The following is a 15,167-nucleotide window of genomic DNA, read 5'->3' as shown; positions in this document are numbered from 1 at the left end:
AATAAATGATATAAGTTGTATTTATTGTTATGTGTAGGGGTACCGGCAGAAATGGTTTCCGTCGAGAACTTCAGCGTTACACAACACAGAAATCATACGTATACGTATGTACTAACTTCATGTGTATGCGTGTGATTCTGAAGTTGCCGACGGACACCATTCCTGCCGGTGCGTGTATGTACAAGAAAATCTCAGGAACGGTTGAGACCGAGGATTTTTCTTGAAGCATGAATATTTTACTACTACAGATGAACTCAAAACCTCATTCCAAAGTCAGAGTGATACTTGGGGATGTTCCCTTGTTAGATGGAATTGAATATAAACAAAATCAAATATCTATTTTTCTATTAAGATATTAATAATAAACATCATTTTATCAGAATAGATGTGAATATGAACACATTTTAATTCTAGACATATGTAGAAAATTAAGATAACTCTTTACTCTGTTTAATATTGTATGTATTATTTTTTCATATAACTTTATACTTATACAGAAGGTAGCCCGAAGAGGACCGTTTACTACATCATTAAGTATTTTAATTCTATATAGAGTAATTTATTTATCCTTATTAATGTTATCCGTGACTCGTACTTACCTTTTTTGTCTGTTTATTGTATTCATAATCAACATAGCTATCATGAGATGGTCAGCGATTTAATTAAAAAATAACAAACCTTTCCGAATATAGTGCCAGTTTTCCCACGTATTAATTCCATGCAATCCGGATTACGCTTCTGGGGCATCAGACTGCTACCAGTGGAATATTTATCAGCAAATTGGACAAAATTAAATTCTTGGGTGCTATAAATGATCAAATCCTCGCAGAAGCGGCTCAGATGTATCGACGATAATGACGACCAAAATAGAAATTCAGCTTAAAAGATCATTATCTTATTAATTTTACTTGAAATTTGCATTTTTAGTCACTTTAAATCTATTTTTCTTTTATAAGAATGTTGAAAACTTGCTTTTAAGTTAATTAAGTTATTTAATTTAATTAAATCACTTAAAAATGTTAATTGATTAAAAAGTTAATTTTTTTGTATATTAATTTTAAGAAAAACAATTAAATATTAAAATTATATTTCTTAGTTAAATTAATTCCAATATATTTTACTTTAATAGAAAAAAACTTTAAAACTGGATTACAAAGATAAATAATATCGAAAATTAGAAATTTGAGCTATAATAAATGTTAATCTTCTTTGATAAGATAATTTGATTATATAAGAAAAAAATACAGATTTTTTTATGTTAAATAAATATTCAAATTAAAGGCTCTGATATATCGTCACTCATAAAAATATCACTCGCGTGTACACTAACACATATCTATCCTTATTTAATTTTTAGTAAGTGACAAAGATAGAATTACAGTGTGGACGCGCGAGCGTAGTTCCTAAACGCAGCTCTGTAATAGGGAATCGAGCTATTAAGAGTAGACATAATAAATAAAGCGTATTTTTTTTTGTTTTTATAGTTCAGTTTCAGTCTCTAATTTGGAGTATTATTAACAAATACAATTACAATTTAACTTAAATATATATAAAATAAAATATCTGTCTATATATTATCTATAAACTCCTAAACCCTCATGGTCAACTATATTGCTTGCTTTAAAGCGAGAACGTTAAAACATTCATACATTCGTCTAGGAGGGAAAACATATTTTGTATCAATGGATTAGCATAATAAATTTAGCTATAAAATATTTAATATATATTTTTATATTTATTGTATGGTAAAATGTACAGTAAAAAAAGTAATATACTATATGAATTTGTAAGTTATTTTGTAATTTGGAAATACTATAAATTAATTTTAATGTTATTCGATTTTTACATTTCCACAAATGCTAACGTTCTAGATGTAAGAAGTTCGGACAAGGATAGTTTAAACTACTGGATAGGTTCAATTACTTGGCAATTTAAACTATTTATATTATTTAAAACTTAATAATCAAATGTATAATTTGAATGTACAGTTGTAAACAATCATGTAATACGTAAGTTAAGTTATGAATCGCACGTGGTCCGTCTCGAATTTAGTTTAATGTAGTATGTATTTACAGTTAAAGTGTGCGCAATTGTATGGTGTTAGAGAAATCGCTTGAGTGCACACATACTTTCATTGCAATGAATGTTATACAACTGTACGTTATACAATTCGATATGCAACTGATAATCACTCGAATGGTATTACATTAAACAAAATCGAAATTAAGATATATAAACAATTACAAATTTTTAACTTTATTATTTGTTTGCAAGACGGAAATGAGCGTTAAGATTAAACCTTCGCTAAATTATTCACTATCATGAGATAAGCTTAATGCAAATCTTTTACACTCTATACCTGTAGATTATATTATTTACTTGTATCTTGATGAATATCACCTTTTTTCATTAATTCTAAACTGGGTTCTTGGTCCAATATTTCCATTTTATCTCGTGCTATCTCATGGTCAATTTGTATTCCGTGATAACAGAATGTTGTATTGTGTTTCTATTAATGTGGTTACAGTATTAAGTTACCTTTTTTTAGTAATCTACTCGTTTGTTCGATATATTTTACAAATATATAGATGATAGCGTTAACGGGGTGAACTTTAAGAAAAGGAAACTCACCTCCTATGATCTTGACATATGTTGTCAAGGTCATGGCTCTTTTTTATAAACAACGACTGACGGGTAAAACGTTTTGGATGTTACTTAGGGTCATGATCTACATCATCTATATATTTGTAAAATATATCGAACAAACGAGTAGATTACTAAAAAAAGGTAGCTTAATACCGTAACCACATTAATAGAAACACAACATTCTGTTATCACGGAATACAAATTGACCATGAGATCGCACGAGATAAAATGGAAATATTGGACGAAGAACCTAGTCATAGGAGGTGGGTCCTTTTTTCTTAAGGTTTACTTTTGACTGGTTTCACAAGTTCATAAATTCAAGAAAATATCTACGTTCAATCCCATTTGTTAAAGAAAAGCATAGTTATCGATAGAACTTTCGGTTTTCTTTGAAAATCCACAAAAAATCTTAATATAATAAACACATTGGTGATAAATACATTGTTACACAATATCTGCTGACGTTCGTATTCTGAATATTACACAAATGTCTCAAAACGTTTCTATTTAAATTACATAACAAAGCGCATAACTCAAACACATGAACTTTAATAATGACGAAATAAAACACATGTCATATTCATCATAACATTCCATATGTGTTGAGAATCTTCAAGAAACCGGTGGTTCATCATTTAAACAAAAAGGTATTGTGCTATTGATTATTAATAAATTATACCGGTTTATATGTGTACAGAAAGACACTTTAATTGATGGAATATGCAGCAATGTTGTGTACATATAAGATACCATGCAAAGATTGCGACACGTTAAATGTCGGACAAACGAGTAGTTATTAAAAACAAGATTAGCTGAGTATCTGTATACCGTTATTATATCAATAGAAACACCTTAGCATATTATCACGAACACAGATTGAACGATCATGAGTTTATATTGAAACAAAACGGAAATTGGACGAAGAGTTCATTCGTAGAAACAGTGATGTCAGAGATGATATTCATCAAGAGACAAGTAAATAATATAAACTTTAAAGCAATACAAAGGATTTGCATTAAGTTTATCTCGTAATAGTGAATAATTTAGCAAAGGTTTAATTCTAATGTTTATTGTTGCCGTTCAAACAAATAATACAGCTGAAAATATATGATTGTATACACGGACCGGCAGGAAATGATGTCCGTCGGTTAGATGTGTATGTACGTACGTATATGACAATCGAAAGAGTCACATACACATAAAGCGCGTACAATGTCACTTGAAGCGCGGCGGAGATCAAGCAACGAAAAAGTGGGAGGCATCCTTAGCGCAAGCCGTACGATCGAGAGAGAAAACATAGCAAAACGTGATGCTGATTAGTGTCCTATAGCTCTGCCTCATTTATTCTACTCTTGAATGCAGGAATATGAGCGAGATAGCTATAGGACACCGCATTGTCTCTATATTACTGTTATAGTGAATCTTAAAATTACTCACAATAATAGGATGTAATTTTTTACAAAATTTTTTTACATAATAGAAAAGAAATCATTTACGCAATTATAAGTAAATTAATAATTAATTAGAATGAGTATATGTCTTTTATTATATATGAAAGCTATCAATTTCTATATTAATGTGATATAATTAAACATTTTATGAATGTCGGCATTCGATGCGCAACGCTGAGCCACGTTTCTTAAAGGAATAAGAAAGTAACCATACAAAGCGTGGGAGCGAACGAGACACCTATTAGAGACGTAGTGTCCTACAGCTATCTTGCTTATATTCCTGCATTCAAGCGTAGAGTAAGTAGAGCTATAGGACACCACTAATCGGCATCAAGTCTTGCTATGCTTTCTCTCTCGATTGTGCGGCTTGCGCTAAGGATACAACATCGGAGTGTCTCCCACTTTTTTCTCCTTCGCTGCTTGATCTTCGCTGTGCTTTAAGTGACACGTACGAGTCTGAAAAGTTCGCGGAACGAAAATGAAAGAAACAATATATAATTCTAAAATTGACTTTATTTTTCAATATAATCTCCCAAAACTTCAATACACTTGGTCCATCTCTTTTCTAATAATTCTATTCCATTTCTAAAGTGCGATTCTGGAAGGTCAGCAAAATATTCCTCCACGGCTGCCTCTTCATTAGACGAAAAATGCTTTCCAGATATGAATTTTTTCAAATTTTGAAACAGATAGAAATCAGAAAGAGCCAAATCTGGTGAATAAGGTGGATGTTTTAGCACTTCATACTTCAAATTCCTTAATTTTTCTATTGCCAAAACGCTTTTGTGAGTAGGTGCGTTGTCTTGAAAACTGATTTTTTTCTTTGCTAATCCGGGTCTTCTCTTACGAATTTCTTCATTCAAACGATCAAAAAGGTTTACGTAGTATTCTACGGTTATCATTTTATCTTTCTCAAGATAATCAGCCAATAAAATTCCTTTTGTATCCCAAAAAACCGATGCCATAATCTTTCCTGCTGATGGAATCGTCTTTGCCTTCTTTGGTGCAGAACAACCGGCTTCTGTCCACTGTTTTGACTGTTGTTTAGTCTCTGGTGTTTAGTGGTGGAGCCAAGTGTCGTCCATAGTTATAAATCGACGTATAAAATCGGTTTTATTCTTGCTGAAACAATCTGAACACTCTTGAGAAACTCGCATTCGAATGCGTTTGTAATCAATTGTTAACAGATGCAGCATCCATCTTGCGCATAGTTTTTTCATTTTTAATTCTTCATGCAAAATATGACCTACTCGTTCTTTTGAGATGCCTAGGGCCTCAGAAATTTCACGCAATTTCACTCGCCGGTCATCCATTACCATATCATGAATTTTTTGGATGGTTTCTGGTTTTGTTGCACTTTTTGGGCGTCCGCTACGGGAATCATCTTCGATGCTTGTATGACCATGTTTAAATTCAAGTGCTCACTTACAAACCGTTGTTTTAGAAGGAGCATTCCCCTAACACATTTATCATTTTAGTATGAATTTCTATTGCTTTCAATCCTTTTTTTACAAAGAATTCAATTACAGCACGATGCTTAATTGTTTGCCGGTTCTTATTATTGGTGTACTATTAGGACTACTGTCACCCATGCCTTATATAAGTTATTCTGCATGTAAGTTGATTTTTATTTAAATTAATTTATTTTTAATTATATTTCCCTTCATAAATTTATCACACTATTATATTCAAATGCCTTTAAATTAATTTGTTTTTAATTATTTTCAATTTTATTAATTTTTTAATTTTTAATTTTAATGTTCTAATTTTTGAATTTCGATGTTAAACTCGTAAATGACTGTTGCTGTTCTGTTTAAATTTTATATCACGGATTTAGATTAGCACGTATTTTTACCTATATCCAACTTTTTCAGACTTTTACATCAATTAATTTAATTTGGGCGTTTATTCTTTACCAACTATCTCGAGATGCTTACTACACGTTTTCACAATATTAAACACCGCGTATATCGTTAGAATAAGACAAAGAATTTTGATTCTCAGTTTTTATGATTAGTTAAAAACCTTTTATATCTCTGACTACACTGCGTTAAAGAAATTTTTTGACTATGTATTCTATTTAAGTTTGCGTCTACTTTCCGCTTATTTTTTGCGTTGAAGAGGGCCTGAAAAATTAGGCCGAAACGTTCGCATTAATTTAATCAATTATTGTTCATTAATACTGTTTAATATTAGATTTTTTAAAAATTCCGTTGCGCCCGTTTATTTATTATACCAAATTTATATATTGTAGCTCATTGTTGTAACAATAAATTATTTAATTATTTAATTATTTAGTTAATTCATATTATATTGTTATATTCGGCTCTTTTACGCCTCTGTTACTATTTCATTATTTATTATTTAATTATTGAGCCATTTACTAATTATTTTAATTTTTTTCATTTTAAAAAATATACTGACACGTCAACTTCAAATGGCTTGTAAACAAAGAATGAATCGACAGATAGACTTGAAACTTTTCATATGTTAATATAACAAATGAAACTTGAAAATGCACTACAATATATAATTTTATTATTGACTTAAAGATGGTGCTCCACGAACTTTTCAGACCACCTACGTACGTACGCGCTTCAAGTGTATGAGACGCCTTCGGTTGTCATATACGTAAGTATGCACGGGTACCGGCAGAAATGGTGTCCGTCGACAACTTCAGCGTTACACACATACAACAGAAATCATACGTATACATATGTACTAACTTCATGTGTATGCGTGTGATCCTGAAATTGCCGACGGACACCATTTCTGCCGTTGCGTGTACACATTTCAATGTCATTCGATTGTTTAATGTGATACCATTCGAGCTATTCTTGCACATCGACTTGTACATAACCACCGACGAGATATTATTAAAGATCGCTGGTCCTGCGTAAATTTTTGTGACTGCCAAGTAGGCCTGATGGGCCTGGACATAATTAAAGAATTATGACCGTTTTACCTTAATTATATGAGTTATTTAAATCATGAATATTTTAACTCATAGTTATTGTTTTATTATTAAAAATGTATAAATGTATAAATCTTCTGTGCGCTGTCTTCAAAATAATAAAATAAGAGTTTTATTGTATTTAATCATTATTTCATTATCGACAGTACCAATATTTGATAAATATTGACAATAGCGGACCCAGCCCCGATGACTTTGACCTTGACATATGTTGTCAAGGTCTCCCTCCTGAGTGACCTTCAGAAGGTTTTAGCCGTCGCTCGTTATTTATTAAAAAGTTGTTAACAAAAAAAATATAGAAAATATAGCAGCTATTTTGAATATTAAGAGGCATAAACGAGTAATATTGATATAAAACTGATACATATATATGAACAAAAATAAATTTAGAGCAGTGAATCATTGCTATATAGAAGTTTTTTATTATAAATACAAAATTTTCTTTACTTTAATCATAAACACAAAGAATTAAATACAATTAGTTTTATAACACACACACACACACACACTATACGCACGCACGCACGCACGCACGCACGCACGCACGCACGCACGCACGCACGCACGCACGCACGCACGCACGCACGCACGCACGCACGCACGCACGCACGCACGCACGCACGCACGCACGCACGCACGCACGCACGCACGCACGCACGCACGCACGCACGCACGCACGCACGCACGCACGCACGCACGCACGCACGCACGCACGCACGCACGCACGCACGCACGCACGCACGCACGCACGCACGCACGCACGCACGACGCACGACGCACGCACGCACGCACGCACGCACGCACGCACGCACGCACGCACGCACGCACGCACGCACGCACGCACGCACGCACGCACGCACGCACGCACGCACGCACGCACGCACGCACGCACGCACGCACGCACGCACGCACGCACGCACGCACGCACGCACGCACGCACGCACGCACGCACGCACACAAACTTACATTGCACGTACGTCACAAAACAAAGCAAAGTTCACATGGATTTGCAACTTTCTACGCAAAGCGAAGTGGACAGGATGGGTGCGGGAGCGGAAGGGCCGGAGGCCCACGTGTGTGTATGTACGGTTAAGTTCACAGCGAAAAAGTGTGAGTTAAGTGTACTTGTCGATCATATAGTATGCGGACACAATGTATCCTTGCTAATGTAAACACAGAGAGGATTCGTATGAAACCATAAACACGTAGATATCACGAGATATATTTCCCAGTTATTTCTCACTCGTCACTGTGTCAAGTCATAAAATTTGCTAGCGTTAAAAAGTACAAGATGTTGTTACATGAATTTTTAGATCTTACATACATATAACAAGCAGCAGCTTTTATGTTTTAAAAAAAGTATAATTTTTGAAACTTTTTTTGTTAATAACTTTTTAATAAAAAAACGAGCGACGGCTAAAACCTTCTGAAGGTCACTCAGGAGGGTGACCTTGAGAACATATGTCAAGGTCAAGGTGATCGGGGCTGGGTCCGCTATTGTCAATATTTACCTAATATTTTAGACACCGATGAGATACTATTAGGCGGATCCTAAAGTTGTCTGTATTACCGACGAAATCAATAATTTAGTTTTATAAATTATTTTGTTCTTTTGCACAGAATGAAAAATGTGCTTTTCTATGATTAAAGTAAATATAGTAACAAAGGAGAGACTACTCAATTTTCAGTTAAAAACGAAAAAAAAAAACAAAAAATGTTATCGACTCCTTGCATCTATATTTGTTAAATATAAAAGTTTAGCAGTTTGTATGTACAAATATGATGTAGTCTCTCCTTACAAATGCATGAAGGAATAATAAATCAACTTTTAAAAATGAGTTTGAAATCTAACAAAAAACATTTCTGACTAAAACATTTTCGTACCTATGCGAGTGTTCGAGATCGAGGCATAAGGGTAAAATAGTATCGAAAATTGATTACTTAACGTCGTGATAGATGGTATAACTACAATCTGCTTATTTGACAAGGACAGATTATTATCTATTGACTATCCTTGTTTGTTTCATGCCTGGAGAGTAAATGCACATTCTAATATTATAACATTTTCTCGTATCTTTTTTCTTTTACAATACGCTCCTTCGGTCTTTTTCTAGTCGTTATATCGCCCAGTTGCTTTCTCACAAACTTACTATTAGTTTTTCAATCATTTTTGCTCAAGGAAATGAATAAAAATATTGCAAATATGAACTTGTGAAACAGCAACGGAGTGACATATTATAAGCAAAGCATTAGACAAAGACAGAATTTATTAATTGTAATAGAAAGACAATACAATATTATATATATATATATATATATATATATATATATATATATATATATACAGGGTGTCCCAGACTTACCGAATCACCTGTTAATGGTGGATTCCTGAGGTCATTTAGAGACGAAAATCCTAATACCAAAATGTTGAGGCTACAATAGTTTTCAAATGGTAACAGTTTAAAGTTGACCAATTAGCATGACAAAACTTCGCGCGCTCAGGCACGTCGCATATTAAAAGTGTCACCGCACTAAATTTAATTATCAACATTGAAATATTGATAAATTATGTATTTAATTTATTGTTAAGTTATTGTTATGTAGTAATTTTTATTGTTATTAAAATAATTTTATAAATTTATCTCCTTCATGTGCGGTTAATAAATTTTGGTATTAGAATATCTCCGCAATGACAGAAAATCCTCGTAATTCCACGCGCAATATCGACATTGAATTTAATTAGGTGGTTACGAGGATTTTCTGTCATTGCAGAGATATTCTAATATCGAAATTTATTACCCGCACATGAAGGAGATAAATTTATAAAATTATTTTAATAACAAGAAAAATTACTACATAACAATAACTTAACAATAAATTAAATACATAATTTATCAATATTTCAATGTTGATAATTAAATTTAGTGCGGTGACACTTTTAATATGCGACGTGCCTGAGCGCGCGAAGTTTTGTCATGCTAATTGGTCAACTTTAAACTGTTACCATTTGAAAACTATTGTAGCCTCGACATTTTGGTATTAGGATTTTCGTCTCTAAATGACCTCAGGAATCCACCATTAACAGGTGATTTGATAAGTCTGGGACACCCTGTATATATATACAGGGTGTCCCAGAACAACCTTCCGTCCGTAAAATGACGTATTTCTGACACAATTCTAAGACAAGTTTTCCTTTACCAAAATTTGATTTGAAGCGTAGTTTTTGTGTTATAAGCAAAAATAGTTAGCAAATCACGCGTCGAGTATAGAAAGCAGGCAGGAGCGGCGCGGCGCACCGCGAGCGCGGGCGCAGCTGACCGTCCGACGGGTGATTACCGCCACATGAGTCGCTAATTATTTTATCTTATAGCATAAAATTATGCTTTAAATAAAATTTTGGTAAAGAAGAAAATGTCTTATAATTACGTCAAGAATACGTGTTCCTTAAAATAACATTACTTTAATGACCAAAAGTTGTTCCGAATCGCCGGCCGTCGGACGCTGCGATCAGCTGATTGCTACACGCGATGTGTGTATGTCTGAGTGTGTGCGTAAAAGGAAGGAACAGAGTGAGTGAAAGAAAGAGAGAGAGAGAGAAATAATATATATATATATATATATATATATATATTATATATATTATAAGCAAAGCATTAGACAAAGACAGAATTTATTAATTGTAATAGAAAAACAATACAATATCATATATACAGGGTGTCCCAGAACAACCTTCCGTAAAATGACGTATTCCTGACACAATTTTAAGACAATTTTTCCTTTACCAAAATTTAATTGAAGCTTAGTTTTTGAGTTATAAGCAAAAATAGTTAGCAAATCACACGTCGCGTACAGAAGGCAGATAGGAACGGCGCGGCACACCGCGAGCGCGGGCGCAGCTGACCGTTCGACGAGTTATTACCGCCGCATAAGTCGCTAACTATTTTATCTTATAACATAAAATTATGCTTTAAATAAAATTTTGGTAAAGAAGAAAATGTCTATATATATATATATATATATATATATATATATACACAGTGTGATTCAGACCACCCGTGCCAGCCGTTTTTCTCAGCAATGGAACGTCATAGGAAGTTAGGGAAAAAATTTTCATTATTAAAGAGCACCCAAAGTATTCATTGATGATAGTTCCAACTTCCGGTATAAACCGGAAGTAGGTGTTACTTGGGTCAACTTTGAAATTTCAAATGGGAACATAGGTCGAATGAGGTATCATTGAATAGAGCTTCGAAAAAGAAACAACTTTTATTAGAACTTAATTTAATTATATCTTACAAGTTTCGCAAAAGAAACGTTTAATGTGTGAATGTCTGCAAAATGTTCAAAATGGGCAATCGACATCGCTCACACATTACACATACACGTATTATTTACATTACACATAATTGTACGACGTCAATGTCAACAATTAGAAAAATTAACGAAAACACGTGTTATTGAAAACACCGTTCAAAGAGAGACATTCCTTTGATACAAACAGAAATTTAAGTCAAATTCATGATGATTCTTCAGTTTTGGTTTATCATCAACAAAGCAAACATATTTTCCAATCAGGAAGGTTTTGATATACTTATAGTGTTGGGTGAATGTCGCCAAAATTACAGAGCAGTCGAGCGTTTGTATGCAGAAAAGTACCCCCAGTCGTATTCCTCAGTCTCGGGAAGTTTTTAGGCGTTTAGCCTTTCGGATTCGAACAACTGGTAAACTTTATCCGCAACACAATCGAAACCAGGAAATTAGGCGACCTGTGAGAGATAAAAGAGAAGCCGATGTCCTTGCTGCCGTTGCTGTGAATCCTCATGATTCAACTAGGAGGATATCAATTGTTTCTGGACTGAGTCAAATGATAGTTTGGAGGATTTTGAATACTAATCGCTACCATTCTTATCACTTGAACTTGCACCAGGAACTTGGAGGATACGATTTTCAAAATCGAATTTCTGTCAATGGTTGTTGACAAAAAAATCATCACTTCTATCAATCAACTCTTTGGACAAATGAAGCCACATTTAAAAGCAACGGCGAGGTCAACCTCCATAATGCCCATTATTGGTCACCAGTAAACCCGTATTGGTTGCGAGAAGTAGATAATCAGCATGTGTGGACCGTCAACACTTGGTGTGGGCTAATCGGAGACCAAATCATCGGACCCTATTTTTTCGATGAGGCTCTGAACGGCACCCAATATGCAAATTTCCTAGAAAACTTCCTGTGCCAGCTTTTGGAAGATGTCCCACTAGCAAAGTGAGTAGTGATGTGGATGCAACAAGATGGTTGTTCAGCGCATTTCTCTAGGCTAGCACGACGCGCAATAAATAACTTGTTTCCTGGACGGTGGATCGGGAGAGGAGGACCTGTGGCGTGGCCACCTCGATTTCCAGACTTGACTCCTTTGGACCTTTTTTTGGGGACAGATTAAAGATATTGTTTATCAACATCGTCCAACAACAAGAGAAGACATGATGGAGCGAATTCGAAACACCTGTCAGTCGCTAAGCTCCAAAGAAGTTTTACGAGCTACGGATAGTGTTAAATCACGTTTGCGGAAATGTGTACATCAAAATGGCAGGCATTTTGAACATTTATAAGTTATTGCAGACATTCACACATTAAACGTTTCTTTTGAGAAACTTGTAAGAGATAATTAAATTAAGTTCTAATAAAAGTTGTTTTTTTTTCGAAGCTCTATCCAATGATACCCCATTCGACCTATGTTCCCATTTGAAATTTTAAAGTTAACCCAAGTAACACCTACTTCCGGTTTATACCAGAAGTTGGAACTATCATCAATGAATACTTTGGGTGCCCTTTAGTAATGAAAATTTTTTCCTTAACTTCCTGTGACGTTCCATTGCTGAGAAAAACGGCTGGCACAAGTCATCTGAATCACCCTGTATATATATGTATGTCCCGATTGACCACAGATCCGATTGACCACGGTCCCGATTGACCACGTAAATATGGACCACGGTCCCAATTTACCACGTAAATATTGACAACGGTCTCGATTGACCACGTAAATATTGACCCCCATTATTTTATTACCAACAATACAAAGATTTTCTTTCTACAACAAGAAAATCTTTGTATTGTTGGTAATTTTTTTCTGTCACCCTAAACCCCGTAAGACTGACGGTCTTTAATAGTATCTCGTCGCTGGTATTATATAATGTCATCTTACTATAAAAAATAAATTTTTTTATTGTGGATTTTATTGAAGTTTGAAAATAATTTTAATGGATTACTGAAATTTTTGTGATTAAAATGATACCAAACACGATATAAATTGGATAACATTTAGTTAAAATGATAATTGTAACTATGACTATTGGTTAATTAAAAATCATCCGATTTATGTCGTGTTTGATATGTCATTTTAATTAGAAAAATCTTATTAATCCATTAAAATTATTTTCAAACTGATAAAATGCGAAATAAAAGTTTCAATTTTTATTTTATAAGATGTTTATATTATAGATAAGATAAGATCTCCGCGAGACTGGTGAGTCGTCGAAAGTGAGGGAGAGAACGAGTAAGGAGTAAGCGAAATGAACGACATCAAGGTGTTCGGAAGTCTCGTTCGCGAGAATTCTTTTATCCATTACTTTTCGTATTAATCAATAATCATAATTATGATTATCTTTCTAATTAATATTATTCGATTTATGTCGTGTGTGGTGTCATTTTAATCACAAAAATCTCATTAATTCATTAAAATTATTTTCAATCCAATAAAATGCAAAATAAAAGTTTTATTTTCTATAGTAAGATGATATGTGATATAAAAAACAATGAATAAAGGAATCCCCGTGAGCAAGACTTCGGAACACCTTGATGTCGTTCATTTCGCTTACTCCTTACTCGTTCTCTCCCTCACTTTCGACGACTCACCAGTCTCGCGGAGATCTTATCTTATCTATAATATAAACATCTTATAAAATAAAAATTGACTCTTTTATATTAGTTATCTCGCTTGCTTCTAAGACGTTCTCGCTCTCTGTTCGTTCGGCAATTCTCCTTATCACACAAACAAATTACAGCTCTATTTTTTTGTGATATGAGGCAACTAAAATCTATGCTCTGCTTTAGTCTCGTACCTCGATCTTACATATGCACATATGTACGAAAGTTTAATGGAAAAATGTTTTTTCTTGGACTTCTGAGGTTATTTTTATTAGTTTAGTATTATTCTTAGATGTTTTCTCGATTGTGCCAGCTATATTTTGTGCATAGACAAACTGCTGAAATTTTATATTATAAATATTTGTTACGTTATGATGTAAGAAGATAACGTGTTTAACTTTTCTTTTGTTTTTTATATGAAATATAGCAGGCGCTCTTTGTTATTATGAATGCTACAATTATGAAAATGCTTCAATTATTAATTTGTGTATTCAACAAAAATATTTTTCAAGGCAAAATAAATTATGTTTAGTAAAAAAAAACCGTTTTAAGGTCCCCTTCAGCAAGAAAATATTTGCCTTGTCGGTTTTTTCTTGTCATACTAAACCCCGTAAGGCCGACGGTCTTCAATAATATGGGTGAAATCACATAGTACGGGAATCATCGTGCGAGACAGAGGATGCGTGATTCGAGCAGTTAATCAGCGCTCTTTCGCATTTTTCTGTACCTTTCTTGTATGCGTTTGCGTTAGGCCGGAAACACATAAGAAAACTTAAGCCGTAAGACTTAAGACGTAATAATTTAAACCATACGGAATTTTCAGCGCTGCTGACGTTTTAAAATGGCTGTCTCGACCATGATTGGTCCATTCGCTTATACTTTCAGTTTTATGGCTTAAGTTTTTTTGTGTGTTTCCGACCTTACTTATTGTTAGTCTAACCTATAAAAGTTAGAATTAAAAGAGTGTCGGTTGAAACTAAATAAAAAATTATTGTAGATATAGTTTTCACATACAATTTCATTAAAATTTTAATAGCTTTTTGTAACATCAACAATTTATTATCCATTTTTAATCTTTGTTTCAAAATTCTAGAGACAGATCAATGATGACGCATAATTTTAACATGCCCTGTGCACACAATACGAAAAAATGACCAAAAATGCGTCAGAAA

The 15,167-nt window shown here is 33.7% G+C and overlaps 1 protein-coding gene across 11 annotated transcripts in view; it reads right to left on the bottom strand.

Moving 5' to 3' along the window:
- Positions 1-15,167, bottom strand: part of Argl (Argininosuccinate lyase) — a 104,945-nt gene that overhangs the window by 59,454 nt on the left and 30,324 nt on the right. For all 11 annotated transcript variants that reach the window (XR_012048399.1, XM_072910097.1, XM_072910096.1 and 8 more), the window contains one exon: positions 679-878. Coding sequence is in view for 10 of the 11 variants with exons in the window: in XM_072910097.1 (XP_072766198.1) it covers positions 679-878 (200 nt within the window). In the remaining variant the exon portion in view is untranslated. The remainder of the gene's footprint in view (positions 1-678; positions 879-15,167) is intronic.

The sequence above is a fragment of the Anoplolepis gracilipes genome, unplaced genomic scaffold, assembly GCF_047496725.1.
Source record: "Anoplolepis gracilipes unplaced genomic scaffold, ASM4749672v1 Contig19, whole genome shotgun sequence".
NCBI classification, from domain to species: Eukaryota; Metazoa; Arthropoda; class Insecta; order Hymenoptera; family Formicidae; genus Anoplolepis; species Anoplolepis gracilipes.
This window is presented reverse-complemented; position numbering and strand designations above follow the sequence as displayed.